This window comes from Mchenga conophoros, linkage group LG20 (genome assembly GCF_057382185.1).
Source record: "Mchenga conophoros isolate Kocher_MC1m ecotype Shallow Benthic linkage group LG20, M_conophoros_male_GT1.1, whole genome shotgun sequence".
NCBI lineage: Eukaryota > Metazoa > Chordata > Actinopteri > Cichliformes > Cichlidae > Mchenga > Mchenga conophoros.
In genome coordinates, this window is record NC_140545.1 from 24409792 (window position 1) to 24432549 (window position 22758).

The 22758-nt window shown below is 39.8% G+C and overlaps 5 protein-coding genes across 5 annotated transcripts; 4 read left to right on the plus strand and 1 right to left on the minus strand.

Annotated features, from left to right (window-relative positions):
• Window positions 1–1255: 1255 nt before the first annotated feature.
• On the plus strand, window positions 1256–6452 carry LOC146550871 (uncharacterized). Its single transcript, XM_085260919.1, has 5 exons — window positions 1256–1460; window positions 4136–4227; window positions 4606–4800; window positions 4889–4965; window positions 5222–6452. The coding sequence occupies exons 1-5, from the start codon at window positions 1310–1312 to the stop codon at window positions 6186–6188; spliced, it is 1482 nt and encodes a 493-aa protein (XP_085117045.1). The 5' UTR covers window positions 1256–1309; the 3' UTR covers window positions 6189–6452.
• On the minus strand, window positions 6232–9469 carry LOC146550872 (uncharacterized). The gene is made up of 3 exons (XM_085260918.1): window positions 8287–9469; window positions 7835–7970; window positions 6232–7552 (listed from the first exon to the last, which is right to left on the minus strand). Exons 1-3 carry the CDS (start codon window positions 8880–8882, stop codon window positions 6800–6802), a joined length of 1485 nt encoding a protein of 494 aa, XP_085117044.1. The 5' UTR covers window positions 8883–9469; the 3' UTR covers window positions 6232–6799.
• LOC146550873 (uncharacterized) lies at window positions 9009–9860 on the plus strand. The gene is made up of 3 exons (XM_085260953.1): window positions 9009–9387; window positions 9468–9585; window positions 9717–9860. The coding sequence occupies exons 1-3, from the start codon at window positions 9280–9282 to the stop codon at window positions 9857–9859; spliced, it is 369 nt and encodes a 122-aa protein (XP_085117079.1). The 5' UTR covers window positions 9009–9279; the 3' UTR covers window position 9860.
• Window positions 9861–10265: 405 nt separating this feature from the next.
• LOC146550874 (cytosolic sulfotransferase 3-like) lies at window positions 10266–17211 on the plus strand. Its single transcript, XM_085260940.1, has 8 exons — window positions 10266–10459; window positions 11598–11736; window positions 11986–12114; window positions 12515–12615; window positions 12701–12827; window positions 12906–13003; window positions 14372–14546; window positions 14654–17211. Exons 2-8 carry the CDS (start codon window positions 11598–11600, stop codon window positions 14776–14778), a joined length of 894 nt encoding a protein of 297 aa, XP_085117066.1. The 5' UTR covers window positions 10266–10459; the 3' UTR covers window positions 14779–17211.
• Window positions 17212–17643: 432 nt separating this feature from the next.
• On the plus strand, window positions 17644–22483 carry LOC146550875 (cytosolic sulfotransferase 3-like). Its single transcript, XM_085260941.1, has 8 exons — window positions 17644–17676; window positions 18566–18704; window positions 18940–19068; window positions 19422–19522; window positions 19607–19733; window positions 19825–19922; window positions 21248–21422; window positions 21792–22483. The coding sequence occupies exons 1-8, from the start codon at window positions 17674–17676 to the stop codon at window positions 21902–21904; spliced, it is 885 nt and encodes a 294-aa protein (XP_085117067.1). The 5' UTR covers window positions 17644–17673; the 3' UTR covers window positions 21905–22483.
• Window positions 22484–22758: the final 275 nt, after the last annotated feature.

Sequence of the window (22758 nt, forward strand, 5' to 3'; positions counted from 1 at the left end):
TGCCTTTCATAGTGTGTAACTTGAAGGCCCTGAGTACTTACTCCCACACTGAAAACACTGGAATTATAAAATTATTTTAACATCACCTAATAAGACTGATTCAGGACAGACAATTAGTTATGTTAAACTTTTCTAGCAGTCCTTCACAAACAGGGAACAGTCTGTCTATTCTCTCCATCTGTCAGCTGCTGCTGGCTCTTCCTCCTCCTCTTCCTCACACACTGCTGAGTTTGTCCTGGTGGATCATCAGGGGTGCAAAGCCTCACAGATGATGTGCAGCAGTGGGTCCTCACTGTCCTCACTCTGGACACTTGCAGTTGTCACACATGGAAATCAAATGTGTGATAAGCTGCAGGATTCAAACACAAGTGTAACTTATAAATACATGTTCGTACTTTTATTACACAATCAGAGAGAAAGAAACAGAGAGCGAGTGCAGGACAGACAGACAGGTGAAAGTCTCAGGTGTATACACTGCTACAAACAGGAGGATTTAGTGTTTGTGTTATTAGAGTGCTAAACAAGAGTTCCCAGATGGTACAGTGGGCACATGTGTGACTCCTGTGATTATCTTTCTTTCAGCTTAATGAGTGAACCGTCAGCTCGTTCAAACACACGTTAAAGTCCGTTTGGTTCGACATCACCGAACAGAGGCAGCAATATAACATAGCTAACATTAACAGTCCAGTGAATCCTGCTTGTGCCGTGATATTCAGGACTGCAAACCGAGCAGCATCACTGACTTTCAGCTTGTTGTGTTTGTGGATATATGACTGACTTTAATTATCCATAAAATCATCACATTCTCTGTAAGATTAAAATCATCTATTGAACGGCGTATATTTTAAAGTAAAGGCTTTAAAACCAAGTAAACGCTGAAAGTACAAACATCGCTAATGTCACATAACTTTGCCGACATGTGGCCAACAATAATGTTTTAATGTTCTTCATTATTAAACATTTGCACATAAATAAGTGACATAATATTCAGTACTTACTTTTAGAAGTTTACTCTTCGACCGCCCCTCTTCCGCCGTTTTTATCGGCAAAATTATCCACACCCACCGCCGCGCTATGAAGTCTGGGATATGTTGGGCGATGGAGGATACACGGATCCATCCTTAAAATTCAGGGAAATGAAGGACGCATTTGAGGGCCAAATTTCGAGCAGCCTGTGAATTGGGACAGCCTTTGTCGCGTCGCTGTGACGTAATCGGCCTTTAAGGCTGCAGACCGTGAATGGACTACTTGCACTAACACTTCCGCGTTCTATGTAGTCCTGCTCCAGTGCTTCCGGTGCGGTTAAACCATGGCGACGTTCTACACTCGATGCCTACAAGAGCTCCCAAAATTGAACATCACCGATGTTCATCGGATTTGCAGAGTGACGACTACCCCCGCCAGCAAATTAGATAAAGGATTTAAGTTATATGCTGCATCTTATATACACAACTACGAAGGTAAGAAAACGTAAATTAACCGACAAAGAAACGCTAGCTAACGTCAAATGCAAACACTACGTTACTCCGCTATGTCCTTCATTTGATGTCAGTTCTCTACATTACATGTTTTCTTAAACGGTGTTTTATGTCGTCCTAAACTATAGTTGAGGTTTTCTTAACTAATGTCACTTTTGTTGTTAGACACTGTTATATTAGCGTTAGGTAGTTGGCTAGGGTTGCCAACTCCCTGAAAAATAAATAAGGGACACCTCGTGGCCAGGGCCGGTGTTGTGCCAAAAAGTGATTGTCTGCCAAAAACTGATTTCCAGTGTTTCTGTGTATTTTTTATGTGTAATATCTTTACGTATGTTCGTAAATAGACTTCGGTGAACAGGGGATACAAAGGGGTTACATAAAGAATTAAAAAATTATCTGTTTTTTAAGTATCTTTACAACTTGTACTTACATTATAACCAATCCGGTCCTTTATCCCCACTTAAAATATTTTTACAGAACTATTGTAATATTTGCTGCCATTTCTGCTGTGCTCTTGGCCAACTTACTCTTACAAAATACATTTTTAATGTTAATGAGATTTTTTTTACTGCATAAATAAAGGTTATATAAAAGTCGCTGCCAAAAACTGATTGCGGCTTGTATCTTGCTACACGAATGTTGTTTGTGGCTCAAGATGACTTTATGTCATCCATAAGGGATGCATTTGACATATGTTTAACATATTATAGCCCAACAAGTTACTTATAGCACTTTAAATATGAGCAATCGCTTTTTGGCAAATACCGGAAATCAGTTTTTGGCAGACAATCACTTTTTGGCACAACACCGGGCGACCCAGTTGTCTTCACCCTTCCCAGTGTGGTGAATTTTCTAGCTCTTTTTTTGTGTGTGAAATTATTTTTTTAACCCTTTGACTTGAATTTGATTTAAGTAGATGTGTATTCTTTGTGATATGAACACATGTGAAACAAATGATCATTTAGCCATTTATTTTTAGCTCAAAATGACAACATTAACACAATAAAACAGGTCTCCTTCTTAAACAGAAGCCTGTCATGCTTAACTTTTGAGAATATAAGTAAATCTTTCTTTAAAAGAACTCTGTCCTGCTTAACTTAAAATAATAGAAAACAATAGAAAGAAAAACATTCTTGTAACAGTGCACATTTAGTGCATTTAGTACAATCGGCTTCAGTTGAAATATTATTTCAGCTTTTCTAATGCTAATCAGCTGCTCCTGTTTGTAAACCCGCTTGTTCCCATGATTACGCATCATAACTCATCATCATTATTCATCTATGTATTACTTTTATGTATTAGTCATCTATTTGTTGTAATCATCTATCCTTGCAGTTGTTTATTACACAAAATAAATTATATTATCACACTTCTGGCCACATAGCGCTGATATTCACTGCACATGCCCATATTAACTTTTTCCAGCCAGGTGTTTTCCTTTTCCCATTCTTCCCTTTCTCTGAGGGGAACAAACATTGCTGCTCTAACGCTGGGCTCACACTGTGCGGTTTTAGGCCCATTTTGAGCCGATTTTTGACCGATTTTGGCCTTCATCGTGCATCGTGTAGTATACGTGGGGTAACGAGAAGTGATTAACACCTCACGACCAGCTCCCGATCATCAATCGCTCGTGAGGGTCTCATCACAGCCGCTCACACTGCTCGCGCGCAAACACGTAAACGTTGGTGTAAAAGATGGAGCAGCACGGCTGTGCAGCGTGTGATCTGGACACAAGCGATGGAGGCACAACTTGTAGAACTTTGGAAAGCTCATCCGAGCCTTTTCGATGTGGCATCACAAAATTATCACGACCACAACAACCGTGAAAACAGTTGGATTTACACTGCTGCTCAATCACAGCTGCCTGATCATGTTTTTCATTAGCAATTTAGCAAAGTTGATGGTGGTGGTGTGTGTGTCTGTGTGAGTGTAAGACGGAGAGAGAGAGAGCGCGACAGATTTTCTGTTATAACCTTCGTGTTATGGAGGCACAGTGTGAGCACTCAGGTCGCATCAGAGCATCGGGCGGTATAGTGTGAGACCTGCATCGTGACCTACCAACTTCTAACCCCTGCGAGTCAATCGTGCAGTTTGAGCAGGAGCTGAATAACGCGACTGAAAAAATCGCACAGTGTTTGCCCAGCTTTAGGTGTACTGTCGTCCGAGACTTGCACCGCAGAGTCGGCGTTTGTTTCCCTGTTGGCCATGCTTCTTGTTGTGGTCATCTGTTGTCTTCCGGTATTTTCTCCATAAGCGACCTTTCCTCGACCAATGAGATGAGCGGTAATCTGAATTGTCATACTCGAATTGTCATAAGTGTGCTGTCAGCTCATTGGTCACAAAGCAGGAGAGGGGCTGGGAATTATGTTTTCAAACAAAGCGTTAATTCCATTAAAAATTATAGACTACTTTTGATTCTCACTGTATTACGGGACAAAGTGCGTCCCTTATTAGCTCAATACGGGACGTGTACTTTTGTTTCGAAATACGGGACGATTCCGTATTTTAAGGGACGGTTGGCAACCCTATAGTTGGCTAACTATGGAGGTAGTTAACTACCTAATGCTACTCTTGCTAAGTGTAAAATATATATGTTTAAGACATGCTGAAATGAGTAATACAGAAATAATGCTAATGGTACTTGTATCTTTATTCAGTGTCCAATAAAGACAGGTTGTCAGGGGAGGTCGATGTGAGAGCCCTGTGCTACAGGTCGATGAGGAAGAGTGAGGCACCACACAGACTAAGTGTAGGCAGGAAGCTGTGTAAAGTTGTTAATCCCCGTTCTGTGGGGTTCAGTTCATTTAAGCATTAGTTAAGTTCATTCCTAAAGGCCCATCAACTTGAATGTTTTCCTTGTCTCCCTGCTTTATCACTCCTAATTTGACTAGTCAGATAGTTAAATCAACGTGTGTTTGGGTGATCAGAAACATTTGACAACAAGTTAATACTGCAAATATACACAATCTAAGTTATTACAGTTATCAAGCATGGTTAAGTTGTTTTAATAGGGAGAGAAGGAAACACTAAGCATTCAGGAGGGTACGTAACCATAACACTGAACTATGTTCCTGTTCAGCTCTTCCATGAAGATGTTACATTTTTAATTTTCATTCTTTCTTCTTAGATTAAGCTTCTGGATTCATCGCCGGTGATACTGACACATAGCCAGTGCTCCTGTGTGGCAGGCGCTGTTATGTGCAATCACACAGTGGCACTGCTCTTCCAAACAGCACACTACTCACAACTCAGAGTGCCGGTTGTCCCCCCTGTGCATAGCTGCACGGAATCTGAACAGCAATGGCACAAGCCACGGACAGTGGTAATTTAAATGAGGTTAAAGTTTTTGAATTAGTCCATGTTTACATATGAACAGCAACACCATCCATAGTAAATGTGTCTTCTGTTAGGGTGTGAGGCCAGGACCCATCAACTCCATGATCTTCACTAAGCCAGTACCAAATAGGATGGCCCAGACTGGAGTACGGTAATTACATTTGTAAAATTTGGTTTCACGTGTTACAAATGTATGTTGCTATTTTTTTCATACATACATGTGTCAGAATAGGTATTAATTTACATACAACATTACACTTTCTGAAGACGGCTAACTCAGTCATGTACATATACATCCCAGTCTCTAACTTATGCACCACTGTTTTACACCTTTTAGTTTTTAGTTTAGTTGTTGTTCAGTATAACAACCTTCTTCCTTACATTATTGTCATTGATGTTTTCTTTAGGAGTGGCTTCTACAGAGGCATGGTGGGTCCGTTACCAGATCCCTGCTTGTTCAGAATAACGGCAAAATTTAATATTGAGGACAGGCCACTTGTGACCACAATGAACATGAGACCTGACAAGCCCCTTGTGGAAAGTGCCTTTGGGCTGGTGCAGGAGGGCAGTGTTCTGTCATATCAGCAGCCGGTTTTGACAACCCGGTACATCACACTACACCGCGATGCACCACCAACACCGCACTTGCCTCTGGAGGGGTATGACATCTTGCCATCAGATTGTGTGTTTGTGTGCTCAGAAGAAGAGCTTCTGCATCTGAAAAGCTTGTCTGTAACTCTGGAAATGGCTCACAAAATAGAGGAAGCTACACGTGAGCAAAGCTCTTCGTCTGAGTGGCATCAGCTCCGCAGGCCCAGAGTGACTGCCTCTAGGTTTCGGGAGGTGTGTCACGTCAGAGGCCAGAGCTCGGCCGAGTCACTAGCAGAGCGTATATTGAAGGGAACAAGGCAGACAGCAGACATGAGGAGAGGAACTGAGATGGAGCCTGCAATAGCAGCAGAGTATAGTAGGCTAATGAATGTTAACTACTCACCCTGTGGTCTGGTCATTCACCCCATTGCCCCCTGGCTTGCTGCATCTCCTGATGGTGTTGTTTTTGACCCCAATGAATACCCCCAGTTTGGCTTCGTCGAATTCAAATGTCCCAATGTACAAAACTTTATTGACTGCAAATATGTGCAGATGGAATGTGGTACCCCTAAACTAAAAAAGAGCCACGCATATTACTGGCAAGTGCAAGGACAACTGCTCATCAGTGGGATGCAGTGGTGTGACTTTGTTGTGTGGGCACAAGAGGACTACCTAGTGCAAAGAATATACATGGATATAGATGTGCACAATGCAATCAGAGAAAAGGCAGACTATTTCTTTTTTTACATATATATGCCAAGATACCCGTGTTTGAAAAAATGAACAGTGAAAACAGCAAAAAGAAAAACAGATCCTTCAGGCTGGCTGGAACAAAATAACTGATGTTTTATTTTCAATATATTTCATGAATTCTTTTGTTGTTACATGTTACTTTTATGTGACATCAATAAACTGTTATTTAAGCAATGGCATCAATTTAATTTTTAAAAACACACATTAAAACGTTGAATTTGTGCAGAACTTATTTACATGGTAAGTATTTAAAACTCCATGCCTAGCATACTGATATACATTTAGACAATAACTGAACTGTAGAAAATGACAAATGGTATTTTTGATGTTACAAAAGTTCAATGTCACTTATGGTTTTAAAACGATTTAGTGATTTACTTTATAATTTTGATAAATAGTTTTGTTGAATCTGAATAGTAATAATAGTAGTATAATTAAACAGTATTATTAACATTAAACATTTGCAATGAATTTGAATTATCAATAACTGGAACTCAACTATCGGCACTCAAGTACCAGTTCTGTAATCAAGTATTGTCAGCTGAGAAGGAAGAAATTCAACTGTAGTGGCCTCAGCTGCAGGTCATTTTCCATAAGTTACTTGTACTGGCACTGGTGTCTTGGGAAAAATCCATCTTGTCTCACTTAACCCATTTTTTAACTAATGCTGTGTTCTGGTAATTTGACAGCATACATGCCACTGCAAACAGTTGGTTGATATTATAAACATGTGACATGGTAATGATGCTATCAAAAAGTTTGCTCTGTTTGATCCTCCTAATGACTCGCTCCACATGTACCCTGAGTCTGGCTATGGCCTGCGTCTCCTTAACCTGGTATGCTGGAATCTGCTTCTGCTTAGATAGAAAAGGTGGGCAGTACACTTTGCATTTACAACAATCAGTGATTAGGAAGCCCTTATCTACCATCACTGCCATGTCTTCAGTCAACTTCTCAGCAATGCCTGATTGTTTGAATAGTTCCTTGTCACTAACCGAACCAGCATACAGATTAGAGATGAATGTCACTGGACCATGTGGAGCTATGCCAACCAGGGCTTTCATCGTACAGTGGGATTTGTACGAAGAGTACATTTCACTTTGGAGAAGTGGTGAGGATGGTGTCTGACACCTCAGCTCTGTACAGTCAAGGATCATCTGGGTGTCTGAGAAATCTTTGAATTCCTCAGGGAGGTAAGCTTGCACTTCTTCACGTGTAAGCCAGATGCACTGAGACCCCAGTGCAGTGGCAAGAAAATTTGTCCATGTTGCAATAATGCGGCTCACTGTGGACTGGTGTATGTTAAATCGGTGTGCCAGGTCCCTCTCCTTCAAACCAACTGACAGGAAAACCAGGAAAAGAAAAAACTCATCAATTGGCTGTAGCAGCTGCCTCTGGAAGGTGAAAACAAAAGGGAAAATGTTACTCCTTAAGCTATGAACTAGTAAAATTATTCTTTTCTTGGCTAAATGTTTTGTAATGGTTAGGCATACCATACTGTACCATGGGGTAAACAATGAGGTGCTGTAGTGCACAGGTGTATGTATGTAAAGGATACTGAGTCTAGCATACATACACCTGTGTATGTATGCTACTGTACATAAAGTAATGTTATTGTACATAAATACAATAACATTACACCTCTAGTTCTAACTACCAACAAACCCATAACCTACTGTTGATGTGCGTGCAGGTGTCAACACTTCTTCGTTCCGATTGGCAGCTGACTTGGCTCTTGAAACCCGGATCATTTTATAGATGCAAGGCTCAATCAAAACCCAGAATGCCATCAAATGATCATAGCTTGGAAATCTATTCACGAGAGAGACATACATCATGTCAATCATTAATTAACATTACACACTGACATAAAAATAATGTGAACTGTGACAAATATGCTAATGGAATGCTGTATAAAATAGTCTGATTAAGAGTATTTGGTGTTGTATTTTACCTGTAGCATTAGGATATTGTTTAAATACTAAAGCATCTACATAAAACATACAATCAGCAGAGAAAAAGTAAATTTCTATTTTGTTTTCATTAAGACTGGAAAAACTTTCTAAATTTAACTGATGGTGACCTTGGTATATTTTAAACAGTTAGCTTGAATAGAACTTAGATGTACCTGGTATAGAATCGGATGTCAGTGTCGGAGCCAGCAAAACGCTGTAACCCAAATTCTCGCTGGACACGTAACTCCTGTATTTCCTTCCTCAGAGTCTCCACGTCTTCGGACAGGTCTTCTGCAGCTGATGCAGATATGTCCAATGCAGATGGCTCAGGGACTGAGCAGTAGTCATGATCTCTTGTAAGACTGTGCTCTTCTTGATCGTCAGGAGGAACTAGTTCAGGGCGTCGCTCCGTTCTCTCCCAAACACTACGCCGCGGTGGTTCAACTTTATAGCCATTCCACTCAAAAAGTGTTGGTACAGCACCTTTAATAAGCCGCCTTCGACCATCGAGGGTTGTTGGCTCTATGAGTTGATCACTGGCAAAGTGTCTGCAGCAGACCCTGGTGTGAGAGGTAATCGTGAAATGATCCCGGCGTATATTTACCAGCCATTGTCTTCTCAAGTCGGAATGGGTCGGAAAGGCATGAAAACTTAGTATGCCGTTAAATTTGGCTGAAGCTGAACAAAGTGGGACACAGCAATGCTCGGAGTATTTCTTCTCCTGTTTTTGAAAATGTTCTGTTTTAAATACTTTCCTTTTTATACTCATTCTGAAGCGACATTAGCATAGCTACCGATAGATAAGCAAACGTACCGGAAACGCACAAGCGGTACTATTTGGAAACGGAAATACGTCACATGCCCTAGTGCAAGTAGTCTATTGGGATACCGCTAGTGATGGGACGTTCTGTATCGAGGCTTCGGAGCGTGTGTCGAGTAATGGAGGGGGCGTTTCCGCGAAGCGCGTATCGAGGCTTGCTTCATTTATGGGAGGAGCTGAAAATGATGACGTCCGAAGCCTCGCTGCCCGGCTGTACCACGTGACTGGTTCATGAAGTGGTTCGAACTTTGCCGCGAGATATGACAGCGATATAAACCCCTCAGACTTCATTCAAAAATGTGGGTGTTTGATGGAGAGTTGCGGTTAGTGAGAGTTTGGAGACCGTATGGAGGTTTATGAGAGTGAGGAAAGTCAGGAGAGAATGGAGCCAGCTAAGAAGAGGAGGATGTCCTCCCCTGTGTGGGAACATTTTGATCTTATTCCTCCCAACAAGGTATTTCTACAGAAGATGTATTTTCATGATACTGATGGTGCAATACAATTTATGTTGAGCTGTCTTGACTTTTGTACAAGGTGAAGTGTTTGCTATGTGCCAGGGAGCTGGGATATAACAGCAACACCTCATCCATGCTTAGGCACTACAGAGCTTTGCATGAGAATAAGGGGGACACCGATCGTGGAGCAAGACCAGGTGAGCCATCAAATGCAATGATAATATAGGATGCAGTAATGTTACTAAATGATATAACAATATTATACAACTGTTATAAGTTACGTGTGTGATATTTATATTTGTGCTTTATCTTTATTGTCTTTCCTCAGGAGAACAATCTCAAATAGATGAAGACCTGGTCAGCATGGTGATTGAGGACTCCCAGCCATTTAGCATTGTGGAGGACAAAGGATTCAAAAGATTTGTTAAATCATTAAATCCTAGCTATGTTCTCCCCACTAAAATGTCATAAAAGCAGTGAAAATTTAGTTTTTACAGAATAAAATGTGAACAGGCAGGACAGTGTGTAGCTGTCCATACCTCAACGTTACAAAAGCACAACCACTGTCCACACCCCAACCACACCTCACCTCACAGTAAATGATCATTTCCATTTCAAGCATTTCCAAATAATCATTTCCCATACTGCCACTATAAATATACACAGTATACTGCCATCACTACAATATACATGTTTTACACACTCCTTTTGTTGTTGACATTTACAGGCTGTGTGCAAAATGCCACACTCTTCAAATTCATGCCAGCTATTATTTTTACGTCCAGTAGGTGTCCTGCTAGAGCAAATGAAGCTTCATGAAGCTTCGCGTTGGGGTGAACCAATTGGATGAAAAGCTTCAGTGCTTCATGGGGCTTCATCTGCCCATCACTAGATACCGCCTATATTCTTCCTCAGTCAAACAGCAGCACTCATGGGGATTGTTTTGCTCCAGGTGTTGGGCCAAAAAGTGATTGTCGGGCAGAAAGTGATTGCCGTCCGCGGGAGCGCGCCGAGCTGCCTAAAGCTGTAGCGCCCAGATTATTACAGCGACTTCCGTGCGACTGATATAAGGTGCGGTAAGCTGTAGACAGCTTCAAACTTTGTGCTCCCAAAGTTTGGGCGAGTTTTACTGAGTAAATATTTAACTCGTCCACTTTAGGTCAGTGTTATTGCTGGAATTAATGATTAAATCTGTGGGTTAAATCCCTTGTTCACAACTTCAAGTGTATGTCAGTTGGTAGGAGTGATCCTAGAAGGTAAGTAAGCTTCATAATCTTGTGTTACCAACAATCTAATGTGTTTTTACTTTACAAACATTTGTAAAGGAATTAAACATGTTCTGTTTAAAATACATTCAGTAAATGTTACTGTGTGTCTGAATCAGAGTGATGGAGGTGAAATGTTGTAATTTTGGTGTTTACAGATTCTACCAATGCTGCAGTGCACATGTCGTAATTAGTCGTCCTTTTCGTACTGGCAGCTGACTGTTTTTGCACTTACTTGAATGAAGCAATTCAAATGAACTTTGAACTACATTTCTAAAATTTGCATCAAAGTCAGCTTGATTGTCAAAAACCATATGCACAGGTCATACACAGGAATTTGAAGTTTCAATGCTCCCACAGCCCTCGGTGTACACTAAAACAATATAAAGATTAAAATAAGTCTTATGTACGACACAATACAATACAAAACAGTGTCCAGCACAGTCAGAGTGCTTGTGGGCAAGAGTTCGTGTGCAAGTGGGGTGGGGGAGTCAGTGAGGGGCGATGGTGGAGGTTGAGAGTTTTATAAGTCTGGGAGGTGGGCAGGGTTAAGAGGGGAGAGGTGGATGCAGGTCTGTAGTTCTGTGTGTGAGAGTGGAGAGGGACAGAGCAGGGAGAGAATTCAGCATCCTGACAGTCTGACTGATTAGGTGTGCAGACCAGCAACACTGCAATACCAAACAAAAAGGACAAGATGAGCCCCAACAGATGTCATGATATGTATATCAATTCTTTAGACCTGTGAGGAAAAGAACCACCGGTCAACCTGCCTTAAACCCTGACAACAGGACAGCAGGTGTGACCAAAAGAGGGCGTCCCTATAAAATCTATCCCTACAAACTGAATCACAGCCATCAACCATCATGAAACATCCAGTTTGCAATTTCATCGTTTTTTAGGACTGGAGAAAACATGAAAGACTTTTAAAATAATCAGTCTTACAGATGGAGGTGCCACGTCGACCAGAAATGTTTGACTTCCATGGAGTCTCCATGACCAACGTCATCACTGACAACTGGGACAACGTACAGAACTTCAAAGCAAGACCAGATGATATTCTTATCTCTACGTACCCTAAAGCAGGTACTGATGTGGTGTGTGCAAGAGTGTGGAGCTTATCTAATTATAAAATAACTTTTTTTGTTAAAAAATAATTTTAATGTTGGTGTCTGAGTTCACAGGATTCCCACTAAACACTATGCATCCACGAGTTCAGTGTTGACCTGAAAAATACAAAAATGATGCTGAGTGTCTTAATTTGGGTTATGGAGCTTATATCTTCATAGTTTGGTATCCCACTGAACAATATGCATCTATCTGTTTCAACCTCAGGAACCACATGGATCTCTTACATCATAGATCTTCTGTATTTTGACAACATGGATCCAGATCGTCAGACATCCATCCCTCTTCATGAAAGAGTGCCCTTCCTGGAGATCTGCCGCCCTCCTCTACCTTCAGGTTGAATCTTGTGACCACCTTCAATTAGCCATATTTGTATTAAGTCAAAACCAAAAGTTAGTTTCACTTTGGTGTACTTGTACATTAAGGTATCATTAGAACTGTTCAGACAGAAAAATATTCCAAAAATGTTTGAAATAGGTTCAGTCTTTTTGTCTGACATCTGTTTTGCTTGCATGCCATCATTTTGTGACACGTTTTGTCAGAGTTAGTTATAATATAATGTAGTATAAGGTAGTATAGTATAATGTGTAGTAATTAATGTTGTTGATCTATGCTATAATAAAAAAGCCAATCATTGCATTTTAACAGTTACAAGTTACTCCTTCTTATCATTTAGGGAAAGACTTGGCAGAGAAGCTTGATTGCAAATGATCATTCTTATCTCTACCTTACTCAGGTACCGATTTGGCAGACAAGCTTCCCACCACTCCTCGTCTCATTAAAACTCATCTGCCAGTCCAGTTTGTACCAAAGTCCTTCTGGGAGCAGCGCTGCAGGGTAAAAATCATGCAAACCTGTAGTCATAGAGACATGGGATTTATGAAACCCACAGAGCATAATTTAGTTTTGCCTCTTTCTGTAGGTGGTTTATATGGCCCGCAATGCAAAAGACAGTGTAGTGTCCTATTTCCACTTTAACCGCATGAACAGTGCCCTGCCAGAACCAGGAGACTGGAGCACCTTTCTGCAGGACTTCATGGAGGGAAAGAGTGAGTTCTGTTGTAAAGGAAAAATAATATCATCATATTTCCCATGTTAACGTTCCTTTGTGTGTTCTGTGTCTGCAGGGGTTTATGGATCGTGGTATGACCATGTGAACGGCTGGTGGGAGAAGAAGCAAACTTATTCAGATTTTCACTACATGTTCTATGAAGATTTGATTGAGGTACAGCACCGAGTTTGGCTAACGTGTGCCGACTGACAGTTATGTCATCTGCATCAACCACATTTTCACTCTTCATAGCACTTCTTGCTTCCTCCTCACTAATCCTCTGAACTTCCTGATTCACTACCTGTTTTCCATCTGTCCGCTACCTCTCATATTCTTCGTTCATCAACTCCTCGGAGAACTCCTTCCACTTTTCCACACACACTCTTTATTTGTTAGTACAGTTCCATCTCGATACCGATACTTAATCATCCTCACCTGCTACACATCCTTTCCAGCAAGATCCTTCTAGCAAGCAGGTGAGTGTTCCAGCTCCAGTAAGTCCTTTTACAGGTTACAGGTATTGATGGGACTGAAGGCAGGACAGAACATAGAATAGGAATCCAGATGAGGAATGAAGTGGCTACAGCAGAGAGAACACAATATTGATTCATAGGAAACTAAGTGCAGAATTCTAACAATGAAAGTCTGATTACCATCACTGAGGTGAAGATGACCTGGTGGTGTTCTGCTGCCCACCCAGATATCAAATACAGTGGAGGAAGAAAGGAAGGTGTAGGAAGGACTGATCAGAGAGCAAAGCTCTGTCCAAAGGTGGAGCCTACCACGCCACGTGAAACTCAAAGACATGTTAAAAACACAACAAAAACAAAGAATTATCCATCCTGCCCCAGCTTGACAAGAACTTGACCACTCTGGTATGGAAATCTCCGATATCCATATTATCTCTGTTGATGATATGGATGCTTAATTTGGACCGACCCGACATTAGGAGTTTTGCAAAGAAGAATGGGCAAGGATTTCAGTCTCTAGATGTGCAAAGCTGGTAGACACATACCCTAAAAGACCGGCAGCTGTAATTGCAGCAAAAGGTGGTTCTACAAAGTATTGACTCAGGGAGCTGAATAATTACGCACACCCCACAATGTGGAAAAGTTCAAGGGGGCCGAATACTTTTTGCAAGCCACTGTAGATGTAGTATCAGAAGTTTAAACATTAACCAGCTACAAGTGAGCATTTATTTATTGCCATCATTACTAATAATTAAGAAAAAAAGATCAAATTTGACATCTTCAAATTGAAAGTTCATAAAAAATAAAGAAACACATAAATGAAATCTGTTTTTTTGTTAATCTTGAAGGTTTGACATTTTAAGATGCATAAAAAAAATCAAAATTGTCACATATTTAAAGGGAAGTCTGTCGAATCCTAATATCTCCCAAGGAGAGCATCTCGCACCAAATTTGTCTTGATGAAAAAGTATTATAGTCATACAGTACTACAGACCAAAAGAAGAAAAATTAATAAAATTTAGGGATGAAACATCTCTTTTAAACTCATTCATATTTTCATTTATGTTAACAGGACTATGAAAAAGAAATAGACCGACTGTGTTCCTTCCTTGGTTTGTCTCCATCAGCTGAAGAGAAGGAAAGAATCAGAGCCAGTGTGACGTTTGACAGCATGAAGCAAAACAAGATGACCAACTATACCACAGCTCGCAAGCTGAACCACGAGGTTTCTCCTTTTATGAGAAAAGGTACAACTGCCTGCTGGGAAACTTTAGTTTTTTCTCAGTATAGGCACCAATATATGTTCAGTTTATTATTAGGATAATCAAATACTTTGAATGTTCTCCTTCTCCAGGGAAAGTTGGTGACTGGAAGAACCACTTCACTGTGGCCCAGAATGAGCAGTTTGATGAAGACTACAAGAAGAAGATGAAGAATCCTGATTTGAAGTTTCGCTGTGAAATTCAAAGAGCGGGCTAGAGCTGAGAAGTGATATGTAATTAAATAGTTAAGAATAAATCAAATATTAAGCCTGAACAACTGAATTCTCTTACATTGTGGTGCTGTTGGCTATCTATCAGCTTAACCTCCCAGGACCTGGCATCCACATATGTGGACATCACATTTTGGGTTGTGGAGACCAAACTACTAAATTTTGCTCTACAAAGGGCCTGATATCTACTAATGAGGACATTATACTGCCACTGTTCTATTGAAATTTAAAATGAATGTCCTCTTATGAGGATCCCATTTTTCTCAAAAACAAAAATCAGGTAAAAAAAAAATAAATCAGCTAATCCTTTGTTTTTACATTCATCAGGTCCCAATCAGCCCAAATAGCAAAGAGAAATTAAAAATGCATGCCATGAAAGAGTTTGGGTCTTAGGAGGTTAAGAAAAAGGAGGATGAAGGAACATGTGTCATTTTTACTGAACATATTTAACTAACTGATTGTTAATGGTTAGTTTGTCTGACTTTATGCTACTGGGTTTGAAATTAAGAGACCCAGCTGGGCATGACGGTGGGAAGAAGCTGGAGTACCAGGAGCGAATCCACACAGGAACCAGAGTAGGGCTGGGCCATATTATACCGTTCACGGTAATACCGGTATAATGTTAGGCAACGATAGGAAAATGAAATATCGCGATAGAATGGGAGTAAAACGCGCATGCGCAGTGCCTTTGTTTTCATACGCACATGGCCGATTGTTGGTTTGTAAAAATGGTGCAACTTCCGTGATGTGGAACTGGTTTGGTGTTTGTCCATCAGATACACAACAAAGCACATTTTTTTGCAGAACATGCAAGCGGCCGTTGTTATTGTCGTATTTGTCGGACTAAGATGCTCTTAAATCTGGGAGTAATCTGGGTCCCAAACTCCGTATATTTGACTTCAGGTCAAACAACACTGCAGCATCACTGAGTTGAAAACTGTCTAAATTCTTTGATCTTTAATAAAACGATCAGCATTGCTGCTTTATCAGGTGTAACTATAAAGTTTAACTTCCAGGCATCCATGAAAACAAAAGTTATTACATTTAACGGAGTTAGAAGTTAGCAGGAAGCTAGCGGAAGTTAGCTCGCTAGTTTCGCTAGTTACCTAAGCATGATATAGCATGTTCTGACTGAGAGATTTCTGAAAAAATTCAAACGTACAGCTCTGCTATCACTTCCAACATAAATGAAGACAGGAAACTAAACAGCAGTGACGTTTTTAGGGTTACTGAAGTTGGGCTAGCTGGTATATAATGATGTGCTACGTGATCGCTAGCGACACAGCTATGTTAGCATAACATAAACAGTGAAGCTGGAGGACGAACACTAACACTTTTCCACTTATAAAAGTTAACGTGAAGGTTCCTCATGGTTAGAGACAAATGCAATCGCATGGCAGGATGCTGTAAACGGACCAAACTTCAGTCAGGAGAACAACTGAGATAATCCATCCACAATACGAGGTTAGTCATTAATATACTGCAACAACATGGGAATAGAGCAGCTGCCAGAGAATTCAACATTAATGAATCAATGGTACAGAAGTGGAGGAAGCAAGAAGAATGAGTTTAATAAAGTTTGATTTATCTGACTGCTTTGTTTCGCTTAATGTGCCTTATAATCCCGTGCACCTTATGGTCCGAAAAATGCGTACTGCACACTGCAGTTTAATGTTGCAAAGCACCTCTTTTTAACTTCAGTGGATATTATACATGGTTATGCTCAGGATATGTCAGCCCATTTCTACTGGAAATGCCTTTGGGTTAAACTTTCAGCAAGGAATTTGCATTTGCACTGTTACATTTTTATAAAGCTTTAATGTACATAAAAACCAGCTTCTTGTTTACGTGAAAATAAATGGAAGGTTGTCTTTTTGCGCTAGTAATGTTGTGGAGTTGTATTTTGTCTCGCATCAATTATATCGTCAGTTATATCGTTATCGCAAATTTTCAAATATATATCGTGATAAATATTTTTGGCCATATCGCCCTGCTCTAAACCAGAGTTCATTCTGTGTAATTTCCCAGCTTAAAAAACATTTATCCTCAACTTAAAAACTACACTACCTGAATAAACTAAACTTTGTTTATTTCTCAAATGAATATGTTCCAGTACTTAATAATTTGGCCACACATAAAGTGTAATGTGGGAATGTTGCCTATATAGAATCATAGGTCTGGTATAAATCAAGAAAGAGAAGCAGAAAACTTTTTACATTCACACAGTTATGGCAAGCAGCTCTCAGCTGTGTAGAGATAGTAGGCTGCTGTTGTATGTTGGATTTCATTTTTATTAAACACAGCTGTTTTAATTCTGTTAAAAGACTTGTGTTTTTATTCTTCTGTCATCGATGTGCAGGTTATTGCAGTGTTTACTCTTTTGTACAGCAAAACAATAAATCCAGCCTTCAGTCTGTTCATTATTGATTTATTTATTTTGGTCGAGTTGAATGAACCTAGCTTATCTGACTTCATAGCACTGGATCAGTATAAATGCACACATTTCAGAAAATGGTGCGGTGTGTTCCAGTGAACAACAAAGGTCTTTTGTTTGGAAGACAGAAAAAGACCCTCAATAGAAATACCTACATTGGGACTTTGAACAATATTCAACAGAATACACATGCCATGCTGTCTGATGTATATGTTTTAAATGTGCTGCATTTTTGCTTTTTCATTTGACATGTTAATGAACAGTAATAAAAATGTTATTTTTCTAACTTCTAACTTTATCCTTCTAAAGTTTGGTCCAAATATACTGAGCAAATACTGAACTCCTTCACTTTAGGTCTGAGTCATTGCTGAAATTAACGATTAAACCGTCGAGTCACGTGCCCTCTTCACAATTTCAGGATTACGTTAGTTGGTAGGAGTGATCCTAGATGGTAAGCAAGCTTTGTAATCATGTGTTACCAACATTAAATCTCTGCCTTTACTTTACAAAAATATTTTGTTTGCATTAAAATGTCCTTGTTTTAAATACTTAAACACTAAAATGTAACGAATGAAATAAATGTGTCTTATTCATTGTGGTTAGAGAACTCAGCTGGAGGGCAAATGTTGTAATTCTGGTGTTTCCTGATTCTACCAATGCTGGACTGCATCTTGTTTTTTATCATGTACTGTCAGCTGACTGTTTTTGCACTTACTTGAATGAACCTCTTTGTGACTAACATGACCGATATTCACAGAGCAATGTTAATATTATTCAGAGTTTTATTAAGCTAGTACAACAAACAAAAAAACAAGGTGAGCAACACAAAGCTCAGGCAGAATCCAGACAGACAAGGTCCAAACTGCAATCAGAAAGTGAATACTAAAAACATAAATGCTCTCATAAAAAAGAAAACACTACAGTTGCAAAGGTTAAACTGGCAAAGGTGATGATGGTAAGTTAGAGGTATAATTTCAGTAGGACTTATTAGTGGTGCAGGAACAAATCGTCTTCACTAAACCTGGAAACAACAACCAAACAAACAGCAGAGACAGCAACTCCAGAATGTTGAATTAATAGATTAATGCAGACCTTCATCAGATCTCTTATTAAAAGAAGAAACCAAATCAAGCACCTGGATTCTTCCATGACTTTAAATCACAGATGAGCTGCAACAGTGTGTGACCGAAAGAGTCCCGATGAAACTTCTAGTTTCAGCATAGTCATCAACTCTGGTTTTAAAAACCAGAGGTTGCAAAACATAAGTTACCGTGCAAGTAACAGAAGGATGGGGAAAACATGAAAGACAACTTCATTTTAAAAACAAGTAATTCTCACAGATGGAGGGGCTACATCGGCCAGAACTGTTTGACTTCCATGGAGTCTCCATGACCAACGCTTTCACTGACAACTGGGACAACGTACAGAACTTCAAAGCAAGACCAGATGATATTGTTATCGCTACGTACCCTAAAGCAGGTTTGTTAGTTAGTTACTTACTTACTTAGGCTATAAAATTGTTAGTGCTTTTTAAATAACATTTTCCCATTTTAATGTTAACGTGCAAGTTAATAGGTTTCCGACTTTACAGTGTGCATTGGCTGAAAGACACTATAAGGATGCTATCTGACTGTGTTCATTTGGATTATGGGGCTTATATCATCATGTGCTGATATCACACCAAACAATATGCATTTATCTGTTTCGCACCCAGGAACCACATGGGTCTCTTACATCATAGATCTTCTTTATTTTGGGCACATGGGTCCAGCTCGTCAGACATCCATCCCTCTTCATGACAGAGTGCCCTTTCTGGAGCTCTACGTACCTTTTCTACCTTCAGGTTGAATCTTGTGACCACCTTCAATTAGCCATATTTGTATTAGACCAGATCCAAAAGCTCAATGTCCTAATTTCACTTTGGTACTTATTTGTCATTAGAACTGTTCAGTCAAAAGGAAATTCAAAAAACATTCTGAATCAGGTTACAAATAGTTACAACTACAAATACAGCCTTGTTCAATAGCTTTGTGATGGTTCTGGCAGTTTTATTGGTGTGTAAATCTGTTAAGTTAGTCATAGCACCTCAAAAACACAATGTTTGGGCAATTCATGTTGTTGATCTGTGGTCTATAAAGAAATCTATCTTTGCATGTTCTGTTGCAAACGGTTCCTTCTTATCTCTACCTTACTCAGGTACCGATTTGGCAGACAAACTTCCCACCACTCCTCGTCTCATTAAAACTCATCTACCAGCCCAGTTTGTACCAAAGTCCTTCTGGGAGCAGCGCTGCAGGGTAAAAGCACACATACCTGTAGTCATAGAGACATGGGATTTATGAAACCCACAGAGTATAATTCAGCGTTTCCTCTTTTTGTAGGTGGTCTATGTGGCCCGCAATGCAAAAGACAATGCAGTGTCCTATTTTCACTTTGAACGCATGAACAGTGGCATGCCAGAACCAGGAGACTGGAGCACCTTCCTGCAGGACTTCATGGAGGGAAAGAGTGAGTTTAATTTATTTTTAGTGTTAAGGACAAAACATATTATCACATTTCCTGTATAAACATTCCTTTGTGTGTTGTTCTGTGTCTGCAGAGGTTTTTGGATCGTGGTATGACCATGTGAACGGCTGGTGGGAGAAGAAACAAACTCATTCAAATTTTCACTACATGTTCTATGAAGATTTGATTGAGGTACAGTAAGTTTGGCTAACATGTGTGCCATTTTTGACAGAGATCTTAATATTTAAAATTATCATATAACAAAGGATGTTAAATATGAGGCTGCAAGGCAGGAGGAAAATGTGAAAACCAGAAAGAGTATTCATGGATTTAGTAAAAGAGGACATATGTGTATGATAGAGGAGGATGCTAGGGATAGGGGAGATGATCCACTGTGTCATCCATTGCAAACAAAAAGTGGCACAAAGTCAGTCCCTGAAATAATTTGCATCTTGAACCTATTTCTCACACCTACTGACCGACTTACTGTCCTCATAAATGTTGTGCACCACCCTCACAAACTACTCCCCTGAATTCCTCATAGAGTACCACAGTTCCTCTCTTGTCTCCCACATATGCCCTCTCCACATCCACAAAGATACAGAGCAACTACTTTTGACCTTCTCTACACTCTCCAAGCAAACATTACATCTGTAGTGCTCTGTCTGCTGCTCTCACTGCTGCTCGTTGATCGCCACCTCTCTTCTTAATCTAGCTTCAGTCACTCTTTCCCATATGTTCATGCTATGGATCATTAACTTTATCCCTCTGTAGTTACCACAGCTCTGTACATCCCCTTGTTCTTGAAAACACATCTTCTCCATTTCTCAGGCAACTCTCATTCTCCAGGATGTTAAACAATTTGATTAAAAAGTCCACTCCTCTCTCTTGTAGACATCTCCATACCTCCACAGGTATGTCATCTGGACCACCTGCCTTTCCACTCTTCATCCACTTCATAGATGCACTACTTCTTCTGCATGTCCTGATTCACTATAAGTCCTCAATCCAATCTCCTTCCTCTCTTCTCCTCATTCATTAACTCAGCATATTCTCCTCACTTGTTAATACATTTCTGTCTCTATCCTTAACCGCCCGCCTAACCAATCGATAGGCGTTTATTGTTAACCCAGCCCCTGACCTGTTTGGTATGGAAATCTTAATTTTGAAAATCTGCATATTTGATCTGGCAAAGATTGGGTTATGTCTGAAAACTGTAGTTCGCTGAATTGTTTCTGATGCATAAACTGCAAAAAAAGAAAACCTCAGATCCGATGTTTAATAATAATAAATAAAATACAAAGAATGGTCAAAGTCTGACGTCTTTAAATTGAAAAGTCACAGAGAATGAACAAAGACACAGACAACTAAAATGTGTTTTCACATGTCAATTTATATTTTCCCTAGTGCTATGAATAAATAGCACTAGAGAGCAGAAGAAAAAAAAACATACATTCCATGTTGGAGTGAACTGTCCCTTCTAAACTTATTCATATTTTCAATATTGATGTTAACAGGACTATGAAAAAGAAATAGACCGACTGTGTTCCTTCCTTGGTTTGTCTCCTTCAGTTGAAGAGAAGGAAAGAGTCAGAGCCAGTGTGACGTTTGACAGCATGAAACAAAACAAGATGACCAACTATTCCACAGTTCCTGTGATGAACCAAGAGGTGTCTCCTTTCATGAGAAAAGGTACAACTGCCTGCTGGGCAACATTTGTTTCTCAGTATTTGCGCAGTCCAGTAGTGCTGATCAAATACACTTTTTCTTACACCCTGTCCCGTCTGGCAGCTTTTGTGATCAGAATTGTGATCTAAATGAACTGTGGTGCCAGCCCCAGCCACACACACACACACACACACACACACACACACACACACACACACACACACACACACACACAGACCATTTACTCACTCACTTTCACCCACTAATGACACATGACACACACAAACACTTAATGTTGAAGGAGTGTTAGGTGGGTGTGTCGTGGAGCATGAGCGTACAGGACAAGTATGACTGTGGGATTGATCAAACACTCTGAATGTTCTCTTTCTCCAGGGAAAGTTGGTGACTGGAAGAACCACTTCACTGTGGCTCAGAATGAGCAGTTTGATGAAGACTACAAGAAGAAGATGAAGAATCCTGATCTAAAGTTTCGCTGTGAAATTTAGAGCCCTGGCTGAGCGTGATGGAGCTCTGAAGTTAACTAGTTGAGGATAAATCAAGTGTTGAGACAGATTAATTAGTATCCCTATTGTAGTATTAGTATTCCTATATTATAATGCTTATCCAGTTCAAGGTTGTGTGGCGACTCGAGCCCATCTCAGCTATCATAGGGTGAGGCAACAGTGCTAACCAACACACAACCATGGTGCCAAATAACGTATTAACTGAAATTAATTAGATTTTTTTATTTGATATGCTCCCATTTTGATTGTATTCAAAGAGATGCAAAAATGTCTGTTATTGTTATTATGTCTGTTATTGTTATTATGTCTGTTATTGTTATTATCCTTGGATAGCATGCTGTTCAGTAGTGTGTTTAATGTTTTGTGCAACAAAATAACCAAAACTGTTTGCGATTTTTGCTGATAGCATTGAATTAACAGATTTAATCTGGTTTATCTGAATTTATACTACTGGGTCTGGCATTAAAAAGCCCAGCTAGGCATGATGGAGCATTGAACAGATGTGTGCATGTCCCAACAAATAAATAAAAATATATGTATGGATCATCAGAATTAACCACAATTTAACTGACATTCGTTTTGCTGTTTTTGCACTAACCATTCAGTAACAAATAAAGAATAAAAAGGTATATGGTAAATAGAGTTGTAAATATAGACACAACACACAGACCTGGTATGAATCAAGCAAAAGAAGTAGAAAAGAGTGCTTTGCATTGCAGGCCACGTAGACCAAGAGAGCTAGCATTCTCAGTCTTCTCATCTTCTTATTGTTATGTTGGGATGTTCAGAATAATTACATACAGCCTTTTAAAATATAATGAAAACCTCTCTTGCAC

Excerpts from the sequence above, each read along its gene's own strand:
- LOC146550873 (XM_085260953.1), top strand. The coding sequence starts at position 9,280 with ATGGAGGTTTATGAGAGTGAGGAAAGTCAGGAGAGAATGGAGCCAGCT. Across the intron at positions 9,388-9,467 it reads ATCTTATTCCTCCCAACAAG|GTGAAGTGTTTGCTATGTGC; the intron begins GTATTTCTACAG and ends CTTTTGTACAAG. Across the intron at positions 9,586-9,716 it reads CGATCGTGGAGCAAGACCAG|GAGAACAATCTCAAATAGAT; the intron begins GTGAGCCATCAA and ends GTCTTTCCTCAG.
- LOC146550872 (XM_085260918.1), bottom strand. The coding sequence starts at position 8,882 with ATGAGTATAAAAAGGAAAGTATTTAAAACAGAACATTTTCAAAAACAG. Across the intron at positions 7,971-8,286 it reads GACATCCGATTCTATACCAG|ATTTCCAAGCTATGATCATT; the intron begins GTACATCTAAGT and ends TCTCGTGAATAG. Across the intron at positions 7,553-7,834 it reads CACCTGCACGCACATCAACA|AGGCAGCTGCTACAGCCAAT; the intron begins GTAGGTTATGGG and ends TTCACCTTCCAG.
- LOC146550875 (XM_085260941.1), top strand. Across the intron at positions 19,069-19,421 it reads CGTACCTTTTCTACCTTCAG|GTACCGATTTGGCAGACAAA; the intron begins GTTGAATCTTGT and ends TACCTTACTCAG. Across the intron at positions 19,734-19,824 it reads GGACTTCATGGAGGGAAAGA|AGGTTTTTGGATCGTGGTAT; the intron begins GTGAGTTTAATT and ends CTGTGTCTGCAG.
- LOC146550871 (XM_085260919.1), top strand. The coding sequence starts at position 1,310 with ATGGCGACGTTCTACACTCGATGCCTACAAGAGCTCCCAAAATTGAAC. Across the intron at positions 4,228-4,605 it reads AGGCACCACACAGACTAAGT|ATTAAGCTTCTGGATTCATC; the intron begins GTAGGCAGGAAG and ends CTTTCTTCTTAG. Across the intron at positions 4,801-4,888 it reads GGCACAAGCCACGGACAGTG|GGTGTGAGGCCAGGACCCAT; the intron begins GTAATTTAAATG and ends GTCTTCTGTTAG.
- LOC146550874 (XM_085260940.1), top strand. The coding sequence starts at position 11,598 with ATGGAGGTGCCACGTCGACCAGAAATGTTTGACTTCCATGGAGTCTCC. Across the intron at positions 11,737-11,985 it reads CTCTACGTACCCTAAAGCAG|GAACCACATGGATCTCTTAC; the intron begins GTACTGATGTGG and ends TTTCAACCTCAG. Across the intron at positions 12,616-12,700 it reads TCTGGGAGCAGCGCTGCAGG|GTGGTTTATATGGCCCGCAA; the intron begins GTAAAAATCATG and ends CTCTTTCTGTAG.